The 24,706-nt window shown below is 46.2% G+C and overlaps 1 protein-coding gene across 20 annotated transcripts in view; it reads left to right on the top strand.

The window, feature by feature from the left end:
* SORBS1 (sorbin and SH3 domain containing 1) overlaps positions 1–9,177 on the top strand; it is a 232,478-nt gene extending 223,301 nt beyond the window's left edge. For all 20 annotated transcript variants that reach the window (XM_047825223.1, XM_047825222.1, XM_047825217.1 and 17 more), the window contains 2 exons: positions 2,440–2,552; positions 5,979–9,177. In XM_047825223.1, coding sequence (XP_047681179.1) covers positions 2,440–2,552; positions 5,979–6,046 — 181 coding nt within the window. In that variant the 3' untranslated portion in view covers positions 6,047–9,177. The remainder of the gene's footprint in view (positions 1–2,439; positions 2,553–5,978) is intronic.
* Positions 9,178–24,706: the final 15,529 nt, after the last annotated feature.

Below are 24,706 nucleotides of genomic sequence, written 5' to 3'. Positions count from 1 at the left end.
TGGTGGGTGGATGAATAAAGGAGGCCATAGACTGCTGAGAGATAGAGACCAGCGAAGAGTGAACTGCCATTCAGGGGCAAAGGAGGGCTGTGCTGACTAGAGTCAATCCTAGTGTTGTGGGAATATAGGGGAAGGAGTCATTGGTTCTGCCTGGAGATAAATGAATAGAGTTGATCCACTCATAAAAAAAATCATTGGATGTCTCCTGTGTTTTAAACATATAGGGGTAAACTCCATTCCCAGAAGAAGGGAGATTTGGAATGGGCATTGAAAGGCAAATTGGAGGGGCACCTGGCTGGCTCAGTCAGTAGAGCACACAACTCTTGATCCTTGAAGTCATGAGTTAAAGTCTCATGTTGAGTGCAGAGATTACTTTAAAAGAAAAAAGAAAGACAATTGGTTTTGAGAGCTACAACAGGGAGGTAAAAGGTCTTCCCAGCTGAGGAAAACAATATGCAAAGACTCAGGGTAGACGATGTGTTTGGGGAACTCAGAGAAGGCCCACATGGAGAAAGGACTCAAAGGAACAGTGCCCTGAGCAGCATGAGGCCCATCCAAAATTAAAGCTGATTGGGGGACCCAAGCAGCAAGGGTGTGGGACCTTGGCCAGCCAGTCTCCACTGTCTGGGGGTGATGATAGAGAAGCAGATATCTGGAGTTATTTCCCAGAGCTGAGGCTAGCAAGGCAGCCACAGTGGAAGTTAAGAGGAGGATAAGGAATTCTAAGGAGTCCAAGTTGAATGGAGACAGGAGGCAGATATGGAAACATCAAAAATGTATGTGCTTACCAACTGGAAATCATTCTGCATTTCTTAATTCCTCATTCGAGACCTTCCTCTGGCAGACAGATCCACCTACCAAATTATCAAAACATTTGGATAAGTGCACAAAATTAAATAGTCTCTTTGGTTTAGCAAAGAGGAAAACGAACCTGTCGTTCCTGGGGACTGTGTCCTCTTGTCTCTAGTCTCGCCTGCCCTCTCACAGGCATTTGCTGGCAGGTGCTGGAAGTGGTAGATGGTTGGCTCGTTTGCACAGTTGTGCCCGGTACTCTTGTGTTTCAGAACAACGAGCACACAGAATTGCGAACTGGTGCGTAGTAGATGCTTCTTAAGTATTTGTCAAAGGAATAAATGAAACCAAACTTTTCCCTGTTGCCAAAGCAGTTACAGGATTTCATCACAAATAGTCCAGCCTTCTCCCGAGAGCGGTTAGGACAGACACAACAGCACACACCAAATGGCCTTAGGCCAACTAACAATAAATAAAAATCTTAACCACAAACATCACTGGGACAGAAAGAAAGCAAAAAGTGTTCAAGAATTTCAGAAAAATGCCATCACATTTAAAAACAATTGACGAGCGGCACCTGGCTGGCTCAGTCAGAAGAGCATGCGACTCTTGATCTTGGGGACATGAGTTCGAGCTCTACTTAGTGTGTAGACATTATTTAATGAATAAATACAACTTTCTGTGGGGGAGCACCTGGGTGGCTCAGGAGGTTAAGCGTCTTTCTTCGGCTCAGGTCATGATCTTATGGTTTGTGACTTTGATCCCCGCATCAGGCTCTGTGCTGGCAGCTCAGAGCCTGGAGCCTGCCTCGGATTCTGTCTCTCTCTCTCTCTCTCTCTCTCTGCCCCTCCCCTACTTGCATGCTCACACTCCCTCTCTCTTTCAAAAATAAACAAACATTAAAAAAAAAAAAAACTTTTGTTTTAATGTTTGTGTATCCATTTTGAGAGAATATGTGTGAGCAGATAAGAGGCAGAGAGAACGGGAGAGAGCTGTAGAGCCTGGCACAGGGCTCAGATTCACAAACCGTGAGATCATGACCTGAGCCGAAACCAAGTCAGATGCTTAACCAACTGAGCCACCCAGGTGCCACAATAAATTAAAACTTAAAAAAAATAAAAACAACTAACAAAATATGTATCAGCATATTAAGGAACTCAAGATAGTGAGGCCATTGGAATGTACTTTTTATATCCTTGTATGAGTACAACAATTTTATACATATACAACAATTGCCTTACACTTTCCAACGTATATGAGCAGAATATAGTGTCTATCTCTGGAGTAAGAAACTTCTGATTATCTTTGATAATCTACATATATTCTCCTGTGTTCAGAAAAAAGCCTTGGTTAATTTTAAAGAGGGGGCATCTAGACAAAATACTTGGTAACCAAATGAAACTAAATAAAAGGACTGATCATAGCCTTGCTTGTCAGAGGCTCTCCCCATCCCTATCAGTCTTCATTTACTTATATGCTGAATGGATCTCCCCAAAAGCTCCACTGTTAGAGAAATAGCCAGTAAAATACTTTCATCTGCACTGATGTGTGTGAAACACTACCAAAGTGCTGATTTAACTTACATGGGCTTTAAAAAACTCATTATTTAATCCTATCATTGTTTGAGTGAATGTTTTTCATTTTTAGATTTAGCTACCAAGCATTGTATAGCTATATACCACAGAATGATGATGAATTGGAACTCCGAGATGGAGATATTGTTGATGTCATGGAAAAATGTGATGATGGATGGTTTGTTGGTAAGTGATCTCCTCATGTTTTTCTCACGAGTTGTATATTGAAGGAGTAACTAAGAGTGATGAGCCATGCAAAAGGCAATGTTCTCTGCACAGAAAAAAGCCTTCTCAGATCCTGTATCTCCATCAGGAATGCTGGGCCACCCAGTTTATGCTTGCTCTGGAGACAGTGTGGATGACACTAATGGTACTGGACCCAAAAACCAAATACACCTAAGTGACTGCACAGAAGGGCAATTTCAAATTGGTTGAGTTCTGTATGTCTTTGTATTCTGTGTATGTCTGTACTACATATGCAGATTTTATTCTCTTAAAACTCTTAAACAACACAAGAAAATTTGAGCCTAGGTCTCAGCCATGAAACTCAACCATATGTGTAGATGTTCCAAAGACCTTATTTACTTCAGGCTTCTAAAAACTTTTTTTTTAATATTTATTTATTTATTTGAAGAGATTTAGAGTACAAGTAGAGGGGAGTGCAGAGCGAGAGAATCCCAAGCAGGCTGTGTGCTATCAGCACAGAGTCCAACACGGGGCTTGAACTCACACACCGTGAGATCACGAGATGAAATCAAGAGTTAGATGGCTCACCGGGTGTCTGGGTGGCTTAGTCAGTTAAGCATCCGACTTCAGCTCAGGTCATGATCTCGTGGTTCGTGAGTTTGAGCCCCGCGTTGGGCTCTGTGCTGACAGCTCAGAGCCTGAAGCCTGCTTTGGATTCTGTGTCTCCCTCTGTCTCTCTCTCTCTCTCTCTCTCTCTCTCTCTGCCCCTCCCCTGCTCACGCTCTGTCTCTCTCTCTCTCTCTCTCAAAAATGAATAAACTTAAAAAAAAATTATTAAAAAAGAGAGAGAGAGAGAGAGAGAGAGAGAGAGAGAGAGAGAGAGAGAGAGAGATGGCTAGTGAACTGAGCCAGCCAGGTGCCCCCAGGCTTTTAATAACTTCAGTCAAAGCAACCTACTTAGTTAAGGTCCTATTCTTGATTTCAGCTCAGGTCTTGATCTCACGTTTCTCAGATAGAGCCCTGCATTGGTCTCCCCGCTGACACATGGAGCCTGCTTGGGATCCTCTTTCCCCTCTCTCTCTGCTTCTCCCCAACTCGTACGCATGTGCTCTCTCTCTGCCCCCCCACCCCAATAAATAAATAAATAAAACCTTTTTTAAAAAGCAGCTTGCTTAATTAAAACAAAAGATTCACCATTACAGGAGAAGGATGAACGTTTTTAAGATTTTGCTACAAAGCAGATACTTGCTTCATGTACTTTCTTATTGAAGATCTCAACAAACAACAAGATAAGAATTACCTCCATTTCACAGACTCAAAAACTGAGGCCCAAAGATGTTATATAACTAGACCAGGTCACCCAAGTAGCTAGTGGTGGGGCCAGTACTTGAACTAGACCTCTCTCTCCCATAGCCTTTGTTGTTTCTGCACAGGCACAAACATGCTGCTGGGGACCACTGGCTCACTTTTTGCCTCTGTTTTACACTTACTTGTACAAAGGGTTTTACCTTTATCCTCTTCCCAAGACCAGCTCTTTCCTGATCTCTCTGGAAAATCTTTGCTAAAGTGAAGTCAGTCAGGGCTGAGGTAGTGAGAATGGCAAGGCCTCGGCATATGTGAGAAGCCAGAAAGATTTGCCTGGGCCTCACCAGCCTCTTAGAAAGCTGCCCCTCCCTCCCCAGGCTCCCAGAAACCTCCCCAGGCTCCCCACTACCTTGAACTATTCTGTTCAGATGGAAGCCCCATCTGAGATGCCACCAGCACTCCTGTGAAGTGCAATCCAATGGAAACAGAACACAAGCCATGTATGGAATTTAAAATTTTCTGGAAGCCACATTGGAAGAAGTAAAACGAAACCGAAAATTAATTTTAGCGATATATTTTTTTTTAATTTTTTTTTTTAACGTTTTATTTATTTTTGAGACAGAGAGAGACAGAGCATGAACAGGGGAGGGGCAGAGAGAGGGGGAGACACAGAATGGAAGCAGGCTCCAGGCTCTGAGCCATCAGCCCAGAGCCCGACGCGGGGCTCGAACTCACGGACTGCGAGATCGTGACCTGAGCTGAAGTCGGACGCTCAACCGACTGAGCCACCCAGGCGCCCCAATTTTAGCGATATATTTTATTAAAACCAACGCATTCAAAATATTATTTGAACATGTAATCAGTATAAAAAATCGTTAGTGCCAAAGGAGGATGTAAAATATCTAAGTCTTAGGAGTCCGATGTGTATATTATACCGTCACAGCGTAGCTCAGTTCAGAATAGCCCGGTTTCGAGTGCTCAGCCGCCTGTGGCTGTCCTATCAGAGAGTGTGACTCTCGTATGTCTTAGCTGTTAAACTCTTCCAGGAGTGCTTATGTTTTTTATGGGAACACGGGGCACTGTTGGGGAGCACCAATTCTCTCCTGGGGGCGTTCCTGGCAGCTGGGTAAAGGAATGTTGCTCAGTCCCTCAGGTGCTTTAGAACGTAGCCTGGTGCTCAGAGTGGAAGCCTATTTTCTCATCCGTAAGGAGAGGTCGAACCAGGTGTACGAGCACATCTCTGGGCTTTGTACTCTCGGTTCTTTGCAGCCTCCTTGGCCGTCCTCCCTAGGGGTTCAACTAGTTATTTTAGAGGTCTTTAGTTTTGACACCCTTTTTTTAGCTTGAGGTTTCACTTTGGGCAACAGCCCCGACCTACTGGTGGTGGCTGCTTGAAATGCTGTGTTCACCAGGGTTCTGAAGCTATATCCAAGCCGATTGGGGAAAGGATGCAATCGTCCCTATTGTGATATCTGCCAGCGAGAGGGGAATAATGACCCGGCATGTATCCGCCACCATCCCCACCCCCACCCCTGCCCGGGTCCCCACCCCCCACCCATCCCAAGGGAAGGGACTAGGTTAGGGATCCAGCAGTTCCGGATGTAGAGCAGTTGGGGAAGGGCTTTGCGCCCAGGTAGCTCAGTGTTCCTGGCTCAGCGGGAACCGTGAAGAGGTTGGAAGCAAAGACAGGGAGTCAATCTGGGGCTTAGGCACAGGCTTCTGGGAGGAATTTCCTTTTGATGTGTGGCCATATCCAGTGGACTTTTAGAAATCTTACAGTTTAGAAATTAGATAAATGTGCTCTTTTTTCCAAAAAGAAGTATCGGAAAGAGCAGAGGGCTGGGAGTTAGAAGTCCTGGGTTCAAAGCCTGCTTCTGATGCTTGCTAAACTGTGGGACCTCAGTAATGTCACTTAAGCTCTCTGAGCTTCAGTTTCCTCATCTGAAAGAGGGGAGTACTGAGAATACCTTCCTGGTTTACCACCAGGCATTATTTGATAGCCTAAATGAGATAAGATGGAAAAATGTGCTTTGGAAACCATACGCTGTATTGTTATCAGGGGGCCCCCTCTGAACTCACATAGTAAGTCTTCTGATTTTGCGTGTGTGTGTTTTTTTACAGGTACTTCAAGAAGGACAAGGCAATTTGGTACTTTTCCAGGCAACTATGTAAAGCCTTTGTATCTATAAGAAGATTGAAAACCACAGAGATTATTTTTATTGGAGGATGAAGCATAATTCACGAACTGGTCTCTTTATTTAAACATTGAGTCCGTAGGAAAACTAACGCAGTGGATAAAGTAAGAAGCAAAAGAGAGGGACAGAGAAGTGTTGTGTCTGAAGCCTGAGCCTGTGTGAACGTACAGTGTCAGGCAGGCTGAACTGAGAAAAAAGGAATGAGGCAAATCTGTATTTACTTAGCTGCTTCTGGGAGCCACTCCAAGCCTTCCCTGCCTCTCCCCCTCTTGGGTAATCTGACCTGTAACACGGGCCAGGATCAGTGAGGTCAGAAATGCCTCTTGCTGCCCCAGCCTTGACCAGCTTTTGCTAAAAGGGGTCATTTAGCCGGAAGCAGCCCTCAGAGCATCAGGCAGACCCCTAGCCATTCTCCAAAGGCTCTACACCCCAGCCACCCAGAGCCCCATTTCCAAACACTGCTGGGGATCAGCTCGGGCTGCCGAGGCCATCCCTGGAGGCCCCCAGGCTACCCAAGACCACGTCCCTCACTCCTGGGGTACGTGGGGAAATGGAGGCAGAACACAGAATGCCCTGTGCATTCAGCCCGCATGCAGCATTGCTCTTGACGCCCCTGGTGTTCAGACAGAAAAGAACATGAGGTTTGCCCGTGGGAGTGGGGTGCCCGGGTCAGATAGTTATATTTGTATTTCCAGGTGATTAAGTTAAGAAGCTCTGTAGTTATCGAGGTCACTTGCGGTGTGCTCTTTCCCATATCTCTGACTTTTGTAAGTGGTCACCTTTAGCACAGTTTCATTTAGCAGAATGCCACTGCTAACCTTTCTTTTCTGGATTGTTTTTGGTCAGGGCAGTTTGGGGTTGATGGGCCTATTCTGACAAGGTACCAAGGATGGCATCCAGTGAATCATTTCACATACTCCAGATGCTGGGGCCACTGATGAGCAGGATGTGCTCCACACCTTAGCAGCAGTTCAGGCACCACCCACAGTGCAGTAGCCCAGGGTCGTGAGCCCCGATGCACCCTAGTGAGGCTTCTCTTCGAGCAGAAGGTGCCCATGCCCCAGCCCGAAGTGCGAGGCAGTGGTTCGCCACTCCCAGGATGTCTGTGCTTTGCGGGGCTACATCTGAGGAGGGAGGGCCCTGTGACACCCGGGGTGCTCCAGTCACATCTCCATCCAGTTCAAGGATGTTTCTCAGCCTCTCTGCTAGACCCCTTAGAAAACTAGAGAAATGACCCACTCCCTGCCCGCCAGGAACTCAGAGGTGATTGGAGAGGTGCACACACACAAATACTGAATCAAGAGAGACTGTGATATGTGCGAAGAAGGGTATGAGAGAGGAGGAGGAGATTACCTTTCCCTGGAGAGACCCTAGGAAGCATTGTCGTATTTCTGTCTCCATGAGCTCGCTCTTGAACAACTAGGCTGCTTAGAAGAACCTTCCTCTGAGGGTAGTTTATGGCTGGAAATTCTTGGAACTGTTTCCAGAGTTTTCACACTCTTATCCTCCCCACAAATACGCATCCAAGGTCACAAACAGGAGTAGCAATTCTAGGTGGTAGGGTGTATACAGGAATCCTGGCTCTCTGCATGTAGCTCAGAATTGCCCCAGGACCATTGTCCCAAAACCTGGAGTCTTTACAGGTAGGCAGAGTTTGTCTTCAGTGCCTCCGTCCCACCTTCTGTGTCTGCCATTCATCTACCCATCACCTGTCCACCCCCGTACCCCCATCAGAGAGCCTCATTCTCTTCCTGTCCTCCTTTCAAATCTTGGCCTCAGGAAAGAACCTGCCACTGACTCCTTCACACTGGAGTGTAAATGACCGGTAAGAGGAATGTGTTACTTCTTCCTGGAGACACTTGTTTTTAGCTAGGACAGAGCAGAGCCTTTTTGATATTCTTTAACACTCATTGTTTTGGAAGGTCGACTTCAGCATCCAAGGGCACTGTCTGACTCTCTGAGGGACTATAGTACAAGTGCATATGCACGTGCATTTTGCACAACAGCATTTCACTCATTTTTGGAACGTAATTCTCGTATTGGCTAATGTGTTTCCTGGTCTTTCTTAGATGCAAACCATTAATAATGACCTTATTCTAATAGCTTTTTGAGGGGTGCTTCTTAAGTAGGTAATTTTGAACACCTCTTTCAATACAGCTAGAAAATAAAACCAATTTGTAAAGCCACATTTGCATATGATGCCAGCCTCACGCATTTGTATATCTTCAGAAACCCAGGTATGCCTCACCAATTTGCCCGTCTTTAATAAAATCATGTTAAAATTTGCATCAAACTTCAGCTTCCTATGTATGACAGAACAAGGAACAAAGTTTCCAACTGCTCTTTTGTCCTCAAACATTTAGTAATATAAAATACCTATTTTTATGCTGAAATATTTATACAGGTTTATTAATAGCAAGTGCAACTAACTGGCGCCATGCCTTGCAACACATTTTGATATATTAGCCATGCTTCTGGGTAAAGGCAAGCCCCCAACTACTTATCTTTTGCAGTCTCTCTGGGATCAGTTAAAGAAAAAAATCATATGCGTAAGAAGTAGGACTGTAAATATGTATATTTAACTTTGTATAGCCCATGTACCTACTTTGTATAGAAAAATAATTTTAAAAATTTGAACTGAAGGGGGGTGAAATAAGGAAGTCATGAAGTTTTTTGCATTTTTATTTAAATGAAGGAATTCCAAATAACTCACCTGCAGATTTTTAGCACAAAAATAGCCATTGTAAAGTGTTAAAATTTTAAATAATCATTCTTTCTGGGAGAGAAGGTAATTGTGATCTCAGTTATAGGTTTTTTATTTTGGTTTTGATTTTTTTTGTTTTTGTTTTTGTTTCTTGGCTGTCTTATTTATCTACAGTAGTATTAAGTTCTTTTGCTAGAATAAGTTACTACAAAGAAGATTATATTCTGAAAGAAAAATAACTGACATTATATATAACCAATTAATTTAAAGTGTTGCCATTTACACACCAAGAGCATGTACTATGCAGACACAGATTTTTCCATTCATTTATTTTTCTTTATTGCGGTGGATTGATTTGATAAATGGATGTGTTGAATTACTACATTTGCTGTACATATTATTTAATAAACTTTATTCAGAATTGCGTGGCATATGTTCTTACCATTCATTATTTCTTTCCTTTGCCAAATCTCTCAGGAAGTTTATATTCACTGCTTCGATTTCATGTACTCTCCTTTTCCATTCTTTTCTTTTTTTTTTTTAATCTTTATTTTTGAGAGAGAGAGAGAGAGAGAGGGAGAAAGGGCGGGGGGCAACAGAGAGACAAGGAGGCACAGGATCCAAAGCAGGCTCCAGGCTCCGAGCTGTCAGCACAGAGCCTGACGCGGGGCTTGAACTCACATTCGTGAGTTCGTGACCTGAGCTGAAGTCGGACGCTCAACTGACTGAGCCACCCAGGCGCCCCTTTTTTTATTTTAATTTTTTTCTTAACATTTATTCATTTTTGATACAGAGTGCAAGTGGGGGAGGGGCAGAGAGAGAGGGAGACAGAATCTGAAGCAGGCTCCAGGCTCTGAGCTGTCAGCACAGAGCCCGACGCAGGACTTGAACTCATGAACCACGAACTGGTGACCTGAGCCGAAGTCGGACACTTAATCGACTGAGCCTCCCAGGCGCCCCCTCCTTTTCCATTCTTAATCACGCACCATTTGGCTTCCATCCTGCCCTTTGAAGACACCACTTCTTACCTTACTCTTTTCTCAATAAGCTAACTCCATGACCTTCTCTGAATTGACTACTGCTGACCCTCTCACCATTCTTTCTACAATATTTTTATAGTGATTATAAAAATAATGCATATATCTTTAAAAGCAAAAGTGAAACATTATAAAATACATGTAATGGGTCATGATTTGCTCCGCAAGACATAGGTACAGAAAATGATACAGCACTTTTTCCAAATCGAGTTAAATCAGCTACGAGTCCTGTCTTTGTGGCGGGTGAAAATGCAGGCTCTCCTTTTATTCCCTCCCAAACCAAGTGTGTCAAGATGATGGCATAGGCATCTAACCTCCCCTGGCATCCCATGGCTGGGACCACCCCCATCTCAGTTTGGGGCAGGGCCTGACTGCCCAAACCAAACCTCCACCCTCCCTGGTTCTGTTCTTTTCCACCTCTTTTTTTTTTTAATTTTTTTTTTAACGTTTATTTTTGAGACAGAGAGAGACAGAGCATGAACGGAAGAGGGTCAGAAAGAGGGAGACACAGAATCTGAAACAGGCTCCAGGCTCCGAGCGGTCAGCACAGAGCCCGACGCGGGGCTTGAACTCACAGACCGTGAGATCATGACCTGACCCGAAGTCGGACGCTTAACCGACCGAGCCACCCAGGTGCCCCTCCACCTCTTTTAACTCAAAGCACTAGTTGGCACTTCCGCCTCTTTGGGGTGACTCAGTGGAATCCTTTTCAGTAGGCTTGGGCATCAGTCATGGGAGAAGGGTGGTCTCCTAGGGGTCTGAACCCCGGTACTGAGCCCTGTTTCACAGGAACTCCTTCCATGGCCTCCATCCCATTCAACAAATCCATCAGCTGTACTTTCAAAGTAGGTTTAGAACCCAACCACTCCCATCACCAGAGTCCAAGCCGTTTTCTCTCTGGATCATTGTGTTCGCTTTCTAACTTGGCTCCCTGCTTCCACCCTTACTCCCTCTACTTTGTCTTAACAGAGCAACCAGAGTGATCATTTTAAAGTTGGCTTACAACCCTCTAGAGGCTTCTCATGTCGCTGAGTGGAACCATGCCTCACATCCATTGGTACGCTGTCCCTTCCCTCTCCCTTACCTCTGACTTCACTTCTCCTTGCTCTTTCCACCCACATGATCCTTATGGCCTCAAAGTCATCAAGCACACTTCAGGTTCAAGGTCTTACATTCTATCCCCTGTGCCCAGAAGACCCTTTCTGCTGGAGCTGCATGGCTTTCTTCCGCCCTTCTTTTACATCTTTAATGTTGCTTTCTCAATGAGGCTCTCTTGGACCACTTTATATATAACAGGACCTTACTGTTTCCACCGAGCATCCTATCCCCCTTCTCTTCCTCCGTGCTTCATAATTCATCAGCATCTGATAGATACTTGTTTTCACAATCATACAAAATCCGTGAGGATAACGATTCCATTTGGCTTTGGTATGTATGCCCAGCACCAAGAAGAGTTCCTACCACAGTTGGCACTCACAGTTACTTGGTCAAGTAAATGAGTACATAAATGAATGATCTCCTGGGGCCAGAGATCCTAGAACTCAGAATATAATAATGAAAGAAGGGAAGCATTGTCCATTTTATTATAGCAGCAGAAATAAAAGAGAAGGTAATCTCTCAAATTATTCTGAGCTCATCCAAACTGAGAATTTTCTGTAATTACAGTCATCTTCCCACAGAGATTACTGCTAACTCTGTAAGCTCTGGTCGGTCCTCTGAGCTTTGTTTGCACACAATAAACACACGCATATAAACACTTTGCATAGTCTTATACACCTTTTCCCCCTTAACAACAGAGCTTGGACTTGTTTCCACAATTTACTTAACCGATCTCCTGTTGACGATGCAAATAATTGCCAGCTTTTTTCCCTGCAACAAACAATGCTGCATTGAGTACAATTATTGGCTCAAAGAGCCAGAACATTTCAAATCTTGAGACATTGCCAAATTGCCTTCCAGAAAATATCACACCAGTTTACACTCCCGCCAAGTCCATGGGAGTGTCTGTTTCCCCATCACCCAATTATCTGCTTCCATGGAATGCTATTCTCTGTTTCGCCTGCCTGTTCACTGGCCAGCCCCTTCTCAGCCCTCTTTCCAAATCTTTAGTTGCATTCCTAGCCATCTATTATTTTCTCTTAACACATGCTTCTTCAGGAAGCAGATCCCTCACAATATACTTCGGCCTAAAGAGTCAGTTGTATGAGGGCTCCTGTCAATGACAAGTGGTAGACACTTAACACTACTGGCCATTCTTGGGTCAAATCACTGGGAAGAAAGGAGTTAGAACCAGCCTCAGGCAGGAGTGAATCCAGATCCTCAAACTCTCATATTAGTCTTACTCTTGGCGCCATTGGTCTTGTTTGGCTACATTTTCACCTACTGAGTACAGCAATAGGAAACATAAGCTGTAGACAGCCCTGGGCTCATTCTTACAGGTCTCGGACTCTAGACTAGGGAAAAGGGCCTTCTTGTTGGGCTTCCCTGAAAACAATTCCAGACTCCGCCAGGTCCAACTTGGATAGTTATCCTTCCTTTGACTAATCACTGGCCAGGGTGGGTGGAGTATGAGTGACAGCCCCACCAGCACCATGTGGAATGGGGGAGAGGTGGAGGCCAGGGGAGGCGTATGCTGCTATAAAAAGGAAGAAGGTGGCTGGATTGGTAACTGAATGGTCCACTGTGTGAGCTAGATCCTGAGCATTATTGAGACAAGCTTTGGAAAATGGAATACTATTGCCTTATCAATACAAATGTCAGTGTAGCTGAATGTAGGCTATGTGCTGAAGCCCCGCTGGCCAAAGTCTTAAGAAGAACATGGTGGAGAGCACAAGACGTCCACCCAGACACAGGGTTTGATCTGACCGTGGGGGCACGGCACAACCATACCACATGCTAAAAATATTAGGACTCTTCTGAAGGAAAAGGATTAGCGTCTCAATAGTCATGAAGAGTGTTTGCATGAGTTTACATAAGTGTATTCACCAAGTCTTGGCATGTGGAGATTAAGCCTGCCTCGGGAACGCTTAGCTGAGGCCTTTAAGACAAATGAAAGAAGTTACTACTTGATATAGATAATCTGTGGAATAGAGTAGCCAGGCAGGTGGTTCAGACTGAAAATATTTAAGAAAATTTAAGTTGAACCCAGAGTTGGAAAAGCCCTTGATGAGACAGCTGAATGACCATGTGTCACTGGTTTATGATGCCTATCCTGGAGAACAACTCCTCTGCCCCTCCAGCACTCTCCCCCTGGTATCAACAGAGACAAAATAGTAGGTAGATTAAGAGTCTCTGGCCCCTCTGGCTTACTTGTTTTTAAAGTGAGACTGACAATGTGCCTGGCTGGCTCAGTCAGTGGAATGTGTGACTCTTGACCTCAGGGTTGTGAGTTCGAGCCCCAGGTTGGGCATAGAGATTATGCGAACAAAAATAAATAAATAAATATAGTGATACTTACAAACAGGTGAATCTGCAAAGAGAGGTAGAGCTGAGAATCATCCTCAAAATAGTAGCATAAATCACATAGATTGACATGAGCTTATATCATCAGGGTCACTGGATCTCAAAGTGTGGTCCGTGGACCTGTTGGAGTCCCCAGACCCTTCCAGCAGATTTATAAAGTCAAAAGTATCTTCGTAACAATGTTAAGATGCTTGTGGTAGCCAGCTTCCAAGAATGCCTTTGGTGATCCTTATCTCCCAGTATTCGCACCCTTTTGCATTCTATCAGGACTGGTCTGTGTAACCAGTCGAATATGGCAGAAGAAATGGGATGTCACTTCCAAGACTAGGTCATAAAAGCCATTGTGGCTGCTATCTCTTTTTCGTGGGGAGAAGTGGACTATGCTTTGGAATTTCTAAGTCCTGGGGCTCCTGGGTGGCTCAGTCAGTTAAATGTCCAACTTCGGCTCAGGTCATGATCTCTTGGTTCATGAGTTTGAGCCCCACATCAGGCTCTGTGCTGACAGCGTGGAGCCTGAACCCTGCTTTAGGTTCTGTGTCTCCCTCTCTCTCTTCCCCTGCCTCTCTCTCTCTCTCAAAAATAAAGAAACATTAAAAAGGTAAAAAAAAAAAAAAAAGAACTTCTAAGTTCTGGGGCACTTAGGTGGCTCAGTGAGTTAAGTGTCTGACTTTGGCTCAGGTCATGATCTCGCGGTCATGGGATTGCCATCCACATCAGGCTATGTTGACAGTGTGGAACCTGCTTGGGATTCTCTCTCTCTCTCTTCCTCCCTCTACCCCTCCCCTGCTCATGCTTTCTCTCTCTCTCAAAATAAATAAATAAACTTTAAAAAAAAAAAAAAAGGAACTTCTAAGTCCTAGTTGTCATATTGGATAAATGCGCTAATTGTTCCCAAAAAGAGAAGTATTAGAACAAAGGGCTGGGAGCCAGAAGGTCTGGGTTCAAGTGCCACCTCTGATACTCTGATACTTATTTTATGAGACCTCAGACATGCCACTTCAGCTCTTTGACACCTGGATCAAAGAGACTCTATTAGAAAGGAGGGAAAGGAAGTGATGTTTAAAGGCAGTGCCCACCACAGAGTTCTCCTGTTATTCCGGTGCCTACTGCATACCAGCATTTTTCATGCATTTTCTCATTTACTTCTCATACCAACCCTACGAGGTTCTGATCTTCATTCTGATCTCCATTCTGATCTCCATTAACAAGTAAGGCATCTGAGACCGAAGAGTGCAGCCCAAGAGTAAACAGCAAGTGACTGGATTCAGTCTGACTCCAAAGCCATGTGCTTTCCATTGATCACCCCCTTCTGCCTCCCAGGGACAGACCGCGGGACAAGTCTGCAGACCAGTACACCTCAGGACATCTAAATTTTACCAAGAGATTATAGCATCTTCAAGAGTGACTCATGGAATAATGATAACTGTGATAACCATCTGATGAGCACCTACTCTGTGCTTGAACATTAAAGGTTCGAAAACAGGTCTGTCTCCTCAATCTTCCGCCTGAGCCAAGAGAGCAGCAAGGGCCAGAAGAACTCTTCGGGGAGCGTTGCTGATTCCAGGTCATCTCGTCCTCCACCCTCACAAGCCTCTCAGAAGTAGGGTCCAGCCTCACTGCCCGCACTTCCTCACCACACCTACCCTTTATCACCTGCACTGTGGCTCCCCTGTGTAGTGTCACAGACCTACAAAGCTCAAAGGCCCCCAAGAACTTTGTACTCACCATATCTTCTGTGTCAGCTAAGAATGACTTCAACTAGTAACTAAATAATTAGAAATAAATTTGAAAAAAAGAACGTTTGGGGCACCTGAGCGGCTTAGTCGGTTACGCGTTCGACTTTTGATTTTGGCACAAGTCATGATCTCACAGGTCATGAGTTTGAGCCCTGTGTCAGCCTGTGTGCCAACAGCACGGAGCCTGCTTAGGATTCTCCCTCTCTCTCTCTCTCTCTCTCTCTGACCCTTCCCTGCTCTCTCTCTCTTTCTCTCAAAATAAATAAATAAATAAACTAAAAAAAAAAAATGATTCTACCTACAGTAGCAGATGGCCCCCAAAGTGACAGCTTATGTGACAGATTGTGTCTCATTATCTCACAGAAAAGAAGACACACTCTGGGTTAGTGTATCTGACTCTCCTGGCCTTTCTCTCGTGATTACAAGTTGGCCACCTTGACAGCTCCAAGCATCATATCCCCATACAACCACCTTTGATGGCAGGAGACAGCAACACAGGACACAGGTTTTCTCTGTGCGTGATTAGGGAAGAAAAATCCTTTCCAAAAAGCTCCCCAGCAGACATCTTCCCACATCTCATTGGCTGGAGCTAATCCCTTGGCTACTCCTCACTGTAAAGAAACTGTCAGAGGGCAGTGGGCAAGATGGAAGGGAGCTGGGAATGACTTTGGGGAGCTAACCAGCAGCGAGGACCACAAGCTCACTTGTTCCTGGCCTCCGTGAGATCTTCCTGCCTCTCCCCTCACTGTGTCTTTGAATTCCTTCTCGGCTTTTCCTCCTCTCTTCACTACTTCATTATGAATGTTCCCTAAGCTTCCCCTTCTATAATCTGTGGCTTGGGCAATCTTATCTATTCTCCTAACTTTAATATTACCCTTTTATTTTTCCTATGGTAACTTTTTTTCCTACTTTTTTTCTACTTTTTAAATGAAACAACAGTTATCAAAGCAAAACAGAACTCACCTAGTTATTACCACTGAGATATATATAACCTCTTTCATGCTCTACACGTGTGTGTGTGTGTATAACCTGCTCCTCTCACTAATCATAAACACCTTTCTTGACAAGGCGTATTCATCTCTATGTCTTTACTTAATGATTACATGGTATTCCACGGTATAATTGTGCCATTGTGTATCTAGCAGCCATCTATTTTTGACACTTAAGGTGTTTCCAATATTTCGCAATTATGGACAACTCGATGGTGAACGACCTTTTACACGCTCTTAGTACCTTAAATGCCTACTTTTTCCTAGACAAATTCCTAGAAGTGGAATGGCTAGGTCAAAGGGCACACCATATTTAAGGCTTTTGACACACACACATTGCCACCCAACGGTTGACAAGACCTGTCAGTTCTTCCTTGGCACTTCTCTTGGATTTGTCTTTACCTCTTTGTCACTAAGAATTCATCATCCTACGCCCTCCCTCAACCGGTACCACTCCCTGAAACCTCTTCTTGCTTTGTACCCACAAAATGATTGTGGGCTTGGAGGTGCCCTCATCACCTTCTGCTTGGGAGTCCAATTGTAGGTGAACGGTCTGTAGTATTTTTGAAACGTTTCCAAAGAATTAAAGTGGGGCTCCTTAACATGGAGCATGGATCGAGATGGGCTGGGCCAGAGCAGGTGGTGTGCAACTAGGGGGCACTTTCCAGGAACCTGTGGGAGAAACAGGCCAAAGGAGATGGGGAGGGGGCTCCAGGAAGAGAGACTAGAATTTTCAAGAATTGCTGCATAAAAGGGACAGAGAGGAGGCTGAGCTTTCATCCAGGGGGCATCAGAAGGTCAGCCCAGAGCAGGATCAGGCCCGGGAAAGAATACAAGAAGGTCCCATTGACCTAGAAACAATGAAGTCCCTTATATACAGCAACCTTTCCATGACCCTGCAAAAAAGATCCAATCTCCCCCTTCCATTTAAGGAAAAGCCTCTCCTATCCTGTTCCTCCTCCAGGGACCACGTCATTTCTCTCCTTCCCTTACAGCAGAATCCCTCAGAAAGCTATGCATACCTGCTGTCTCCCGCTCTTCGCTCTTCGGCTGCCTTCCCATCTTGAATCCCCTCCAATTGGGATTTTGCCATCACCCTAACAAACTCTGCAATCAGGACCCTCAAGGGCCTTAACGGCGAGAATCGTATGGGCGGTTCTCAGTTCTCAGCTCCCTGGACTTTTCAGACACACCTGAATACTCCTTTCTCCTTGGCTCCCAGGTCGCACTCTCTTTAGGTTCTGGTCCCGCCTCACTGGTGGCTCCTTCTGGGTCTGCTCTGGCTGCTCCTCCTCATTCCCCAGCCCCCGCGTTCACAGTTGGTGGGCCCAGGCCCATTCCCTGCCCGCCCCCTTCTTGTCCCTGTCCCCAGTGCCCTCATCCATCCCCTCGGCCTAAAAATCCCCTGTGTGCCCGCCTCTTGCCTGGGCCTCTCTCAGGCCCCCAGACTCCTACATACAACAGCCTGCTACACATCTCCACAGAAGTACCTACTGGGTAAGTCTGCCACTTAAATATGTCCGGACCCAAATTCCTCAGGGTTCCCCCAAAGCTGCCTCTCCCAAAGGCCTCCCTGTTTCAGTTAATGGCAATTCCATCCTCCTAGCTGCTGTTCAGGCCGGAACACGTGAGTCATCCTTGACCTCCCGCCTGCACCGTGCTTCCCATCTGTCAGCAAATGCCATAAAATACAGCCAGAATCCAAGCATCACCCCCAGACTCCTCTGCTCCCACCCTGGGTCCCTGCGCCAGTTGCCAGTCGTCACCTCTAGGCTGGATTCTTGCAGCAAGCCACTCCCTGCTCCCCTGCTGCCGCTCCTGCCTGCTCTGCCATTTGTTCCAACACAGCAGAGTGTGGGGGACAAGGGGCAGATCTGTTAATCCACAGCAAAGCCCTCAGACCTTCCTCTTGCTCTCGGTGGTTCTCAGATGCCCCACGCGGGAGGCGCTGCCCGGTTAGGTGCTGGTATTTCTCTGACCTCATCTCCACGACTCCAGGCGTTCAGCTCAGCCACAGCCCCTGCTGAGGAAGGTGCCAGGCCGGTTCCCATCGTTGTGCCATTTCCTCCGCCTGGAATGCTTTCCCCACATATCTACGTGCTCGCTCCCCTGTTCAGGTCTTGACTCAGATCCCTTTCCTGGAGAAGTCCTCCCTTGTCACTTTCATCATTTTATCATTAACATTTACAGCCCATGTTTACTTTTCGCCATAGACTGCAACACCATCTATCATCCTATATGTTTTTCGTTAAAAAAAACAAACAAAAACACATTGCATTGGGGGGCACCTGGGTGGCTCAGTTGGTTTGGGGTTTGGGATCTGTCTTCGGCTCAGGTCATGATCTCACAGCTTGTGAGTTCTGCTTCGGATTCTGTGTCTCCTTCTCTGCCCCTCCCTGCCTCGCACTCTGTCTCTCTCTCTGTCTCTCAAAAATAAATAAACATTAAAAAATTAAAAAAAACCATTTCATTTGGAGATCAGTTCAAGATCACAGAAAAAGAATAAAGACAATACGAAGAACACCCATATATCCCTTACCTCGTATACCTATTGTTAACATTTTATCCCAGTTTTACTCTACACCCCCCGACACACACACGCGTGCACATTTTTTTTCTGAAACATTTGAGGATAAGCTACATATACATACATGTGGCCCTTTACCACTAAACACTTTCTCGTGAATTTCCTAAAGATACGGATATTCTCTTACACAACCACAACCTAGTTCTCTACTTAGACACTGATACTTTTGAACGTTGTTGTAAATTGAACATTGAACTTCCGTCTAATCTCACATCTGCATCCATTTTTTGCCCTCCCCTCCCAGATACATTGCATTTAGATTGTCTCTTTATTCCCCTCTAATCTGAAATGGGTCTACAAACTTTGTCTTTTATGACATTGCCCTTTTTGAAGAATATAGTCCCTCCCCCATCCCTTTATTTATTTACTTTTTCTCCTCTGCCCTCTCCTTGGAAACATCTCCTTGGGAGCTGGCAACCACTAAACCCCGCCCACTACCTCCCCATCCCTTTAGATTTCAAAGGGGGTGGTTGGATGTTTCCTTGCGATTCGATTCGAGTCAAGTTATGCATTCCTGACTGGAATGTTACATAAGCAATATTGTGTCCTTCTCAGGATATCATTGTCTGAGCCACACAGTGTTCTTTTCTCCTCACAGGTGATGTTAATTTTGATCTTCTGGCAAGATGGTGTTAGAGTTTGCCAAGTTTTGTTGTTGTCTTTTGTTGTTGTTTTTCCCCCTTCGTATCTGATAGGCAATCTGTGGGGAGAGGTTTTAAGACTACGCAGACACCCTACCCTGCTTCTCATCGCACTCTCACACTTGACTTTGCATCCAGTGATGATTCACACCCAAATTAATCCTTGCCATGATAGCTGCAAAATGATGGTTTTCAAACTCTGGCTATTCCCTCTACATTTACTACATGGGGTTTAAAAGTCTACTGTAAGCAAGAACCTTTCCTGCCCCTTCTTCCTTCCTGCCATCCTGCCTGCCTGCCTGCCTTTCTGTACCTATCCATTTATCTACTGTGTGGACTTGTAGCTTCTTACTTTTCCCAATAGGCTAGAATTCCTTATTATTTTAAGAAATTGCCTCAGATGTGACCAGCTAGAGCCCCTTTAGCAGGCTTCTGTGCTCCCAGAACACGCCCCCACCACTTTTTCAAGCACTTTCTTACTCTCTGCGTAACAAGCTAGCCCAGGCTAATCTTGTACCTACCCTGCTGCTGCTCTAGAATTTCTCTGAGAAGTCTTGGCCTCCTCCTGTGGTATTTAGAAACCAAGATCAGGATACCAGGTGTACTCATGGCTCTGGAGTATCTTTGCTTGTAGGCCCTTTTGACTGGAACACATACGCATGCAAATACACGTATACATACATATACTTACTTAAACACATGCACACCTACCTACACATACATACACAAAACATACCATATGGTTTACTTGTTTTGTTTGTCCATCACACTAAAATGTAAGCCCCACCGGGGAGAAAATTTGTGTCCATTTGGTTTGCTGTTGATTTTCTAGCACAGAGAACAGCCTGTAGCAAATGATAAGTGTCCGGTAAGTGGTTGTTGACTAAAAGAGAAGAAGGAAACAACAGGCTGCATGATTTGCCAAACTGTCACAGCTGACAAATGGCAGAACGCTCTTTCTATGGTGCTTCCAGAATAGGAGCTACCCTCTGGCTAGGAGCGCTGTTGTCTTCACTTTCTCCCCTTCATTTTTTTCTGACCTCTTTGACCTCCAGACCCCTGTAGGTTACATCAGCTCTAAGGGATTTATAACCTCAGGCCGTCAGCAGGTGGGAGGTGAAGGCAGAAGCTAGGTGGTTAGGCTTGAGAGTGGAAGAGCCCAGGCCCACATCATCCTGTGGTGATGGCTGGGACCTCTCCTCAGCCTGGACTGTGATCTAACGCAGGGAGTAGGGGGACAGGTGGTGGCATCACCTTTGCCCGCTGGCCTCCAGCTCTGTTCTCATGCAGCACCCCCTCCCTCATTGCTTCCCAAGGAATGACCACATGAGAGTAGAGAGCTAGAGGTAATAGAAGAGGAGACAGACCCAGTGGGGGTGGTGGGGACCCAGCGGGGAGGAAGCTACCCTCAAGGAGCCCTGGCGTCATGGAAACTGGCCTGCCACTCCATCTGTCCTCAAATGCTATAAATAGTTGGTTTCAGTATCAGCCACGGCCAGACCAGGCCAGCAGCACAGGCCAGCCCCAAAAGGAAATGGATTTGAGGGAGGATGTCAGAGAGAGAGAGAGAGAATGGATGGAATGAGATGAGGCTAAGTGCCTGTCCCCACTGCACACCACATCAGATCCCTGGCATTCAGAGCCCTCCCCACAGAACTTTACAGCCTGCCTGTCATCCCATAAGGTCACTCCAGCAGACCATCCTCTGCCTTTCCTACTACCTTGTCCTGTTTCTGCCACCCGGTATGGCCTCTCTGCTTCCATATGTGCTCATACTTTTAAAGCTTTTTGCAGGTTCCACATCCTCCAAGGAGGAAGTCCAAAAAACCATTCCTGAAGGATCTAGTCGAGTTGAGTTGCTGGCACTAGGGCTGTGGGTGTGCATGCCAGTGAAGTGGGAAGATCTGGTCCTTGGGACCTCCATGAATTGTGGGCCTGAGGGGTCTTTCTGGAATCCTAGGAAACTCTGAATAACCACCTGCCCCTCCCTCTTCTGTTACAAAGCTCTTCAGACCCTACCACTCTTCCTATGCTTCCCCAGCTCAGACTTTGCCCTGTTACTTGGTTGCTGAGTGATTTTAGGAAAATCTCTTAACCTGTCTGGGCTTGTTGCAGGCTGGGTTCCCTGGTTCCAGAGACAGAGTGAAGCATGCAGGATGTTTATTAAGGAGCGCCCTCGGGCTCCATGTCCGCAGAAGGGAGTAGGGAGGAGACTGGATTGGGCAGAGAGGGAAGTTGAACTGCCACATAGGCCTGTCGGGCTTGGCCTATTCCACAGGGAACTCTGGGGCCAATACGACCCAGCCAACTTGTCCCACCTTGGGCCCAAATGGTCACTTCTTTGTCCCCACCTAGACCAGTCATGGGATACAGGCAGCATGGGGAAGGGCATGCCCTTGGGCAAGGCTGCTCTTCACAGTTGGAGGCACTCCTTGAAGGGGTGGGAAGCCTGAGGCTGTCCCCCTCGCAGGAGCTGGAACAAGTCCTTCCATGACGGGGGTCCAGGGGTCCAGGGCGGTGGCTCCATGCCTCTGCTCCCTCTGGTAATAAGGGCATCGTGACGCTTCACTGGGCTCTTGTCCAGATGAAATGCAACAATGGATGTCAAGTTCTAGCACACACTCTGACTCATAGTCACTGTTTAGTAATGAGGCAATGTTCATTGTCTGGGTATTGGGCTAGGGTCTGTTGGGTAACTGACCCCAAGCCACCTTCCCCCATTAGGGGTAACTGACCCCAAGCCACCTTCCCCCATTAGGGGAAGCGGCCAAAGGGTGACTCCAGGTGAGCTAAAGACTCAAATTTAGACTTTTGAAGTTTCTCTAGATGAGGTTACATATAAAGCCACAGAAATAGAATATCAGCAATGAAATATGTTCATCACACAACTTTAAATTCAGGTCCCATTAGCAGACAAATTACATTGTTTATTAATCTATTAATTATCTTGTGAACAACACAATTATATGACATTGTCTTCTTAACTTCTTCAATATAAACATTTAATACGCATTACTCTATGATCCAGGTTTGCAATCTCTTCTTCTTTTATTTTTTTCTTTAAAGTTTATTTATTTTTGAGAGAGAAGGGGGGAGGTGCAGAGAGAGAGAAGGAGATACAGGATCTGAAGTGGGCTTTGCATTGACAGCAGAGAGCCTGATTCTGGGCTCGAACCCATGAACCCTGAGATCATGACCTGAGCGGAAGTCAGACACTTGCTTAACAGAGGCACTCCTCTTTTAATAAGCAGGGATGCTTGAGAAACAGCAGTGGTCCAGGCCTCTCTACCTTTGATAACTTTTGTGCCACCTGTCAAGGGAGCCAGGAGGCAGGTGGACAAAATAGCTCTGGTCTGCTCTGGGCAGGGCCAACCTGCACCACTAGCTCATCTGTCCACACCCTCACCAGGCCGGAGGCCAGGTCCACTGCTTAGGTGTCTTGACGGCCCAAGGCACCACGGAGCATGCTCGGTGCCGAACGGAATCTGAGAGGCGCCCAATCCCAAGAGGCCACTTCAGGATTTCCCTGTCGGCTGGAGCAGGAAGTGGGAGAAAAGCAAGAATTAGGAGTCCATTCGCTGTCCGGTCCGTGGCACAGCCGGGGGCACTTCCCCGGGCCGGTTCGCCACAGGTCGTCCTGGAGCCGCACGGGGAGGAGCCGCGCGTGGATCCCAGTGAAGGACGCGCCGACCCTGGGAGTGGGGCTGGGGACCAACGGGGTCTAGACTGGTGGGATAGGACTAGGCAGGGAGAGATGCCTTTGTTTCTCAAGACTGTGAGCTTGAGTTTCAGGTCTTTTTAAAGAAAAGAGAAGGAAGTCAGTCGCTCGGGTGTGATTTGGCTGGGGCAGTTGCACCCGTTTGGGGAGTTGAGAGCCGCTGCGACCCCGCGCCCGCACTCTCTCTGGGCCAGCGGGGCTCAGATCCCCCTTAGGGGTAGAGTCTAGGAGTCAGGTCCCTCAAGAAAGGCTTAGCCCAGGGGAGGGGTCCTAGCGGCGATCTCCAGGAATGGGGGCTCTGCGGTCACAAGTACAGGACTTGTCCTGGAGATTAAATAAAACTATAGTTCAAGCCTAGCCCAGCCTGGACTCCCTGTCCGTATGAACTGGAGCTGTTGTTCCAGGAAGCCAAGTCTCAGCACAGTGGCTCTGGAGGGTCCTGGCAATGGCTCGCTGGGGAGTGGAGGAATGGGGGGGGGGGGGGGGCGTTGTGTTCGCTACATCTGCAAGAAGCCTTACTGGAGGAACCCACCAACAGTCACCTTCCACCCTGTCCACACTGTAAAATTGAGAGCTGGGAAGGCCCACTGTCCCCCCTGATTTTCTGGACCACTTTTTCCTACCCTCCTTGCTTCCCATTTCTCCTGAATTCTCCTGCAAGTCCCCCCACCTGCCCACGCCCAAATATTTGATTGATGAAGGCTGTTTAGGTCAATAAACTTTTATGGAATGCATTATAATAACAATAAGACAACTGAACTTCAGAGAGGTTGCTTAAGGGCATTCCCTTAGTATTCAGTTTGAGTCTAGGGTCTGAGGGACCTGGAGAGTATAGATAAACAAGTAACAGTGTTTAAGATAAGACAAGTTTGCTTGCATTTGCAAGGTGTCAGAGCTGTCAATCACTGTCAAATCACTGGGTATTTTCTGAGTACAAGTTGTGTGCCCATCTCAGAGCTAGCTTCTAGATAGAAGATGAGGTGCCTACCCTCCACCCCAAAACACTAGCATTTAGTCTCCATCCATCTAAGGACTTTGTTTTGAGAGAGAGAGAGAGAGAGAGAGAACATGCACATGGGGGAGAGGCAGAGGAAGAGAGAGAGAATTTTTTTTTTAATGCTTATTTATTTGAGAGAGAGAGAGAGAGAGCAGGGGAGGGGCAGAGAGAGAGAGAGAGAGGGAGAGAGAGAGAGAGCAAGGGAGGGGCAGAGAGAGAGAGAGAGAGAGAGAGAGAGAGAGAGAATCCCAAGCAGGCTCCACACTGTCAGCACACGGAGCCCCCACACGGGTCTTGATCCCATGAACAGTGAGATCATGACCTGAGCCAAAACCAAGAGTTGGACACTCAAACTACTCAGCCACCCAGGCACCCCTCTCCTAATTTTTGATAGCAGGTAGGCATCATTTTTATTTTTTAACATCAAATTAACAAATAATTTTGTTTATAAATAATACTATTGGGTTTACACATAATTTTGTAAACTCTTTTTTATGTATTTTGAAAGCACATCCCCTGCCTCCTCGTACCCTTCACTGTTTTCATGTTCATGCTGTGTACTATTCCCTCACGGCCATACCATATTTAGCCACTTCTCTGTTACTGCTTGATTCCAGTTTTTCGTCATTATAAATAATGCAGCTATAAATATCTTTGTACATATAGCTTTTTTCTCCTTTGAAATTATGTCCTTGGAACCAGTGCCCAGAAAGGGGATGACTGGGTCAAAGGGTTGACTGTTTCATAGCTCTTGCTGTGGAAAGCCGGACCGCAACCAAGAAC

Source organism: Prionailurus viverrinus, chromosome D2 (assembly GCF_022837055.1).
Source record: "Prionailurus viverrinus isolate Anna chromosome D2, UM_Priviv_1.0, whole genome shotgun sequence".
Classification (NCBI taxonomy): Eukaryota; Metazoa; Chordata; class Mammalia; order Carnivora; family Felidae; genus Prionailurus; species Prionailurus viverrinus.
The sequence above is the reverse complement of the archived record's forward strand: the minus strand, read 5'-3'. Positions and strand labels throughout refer to the sequence as shown.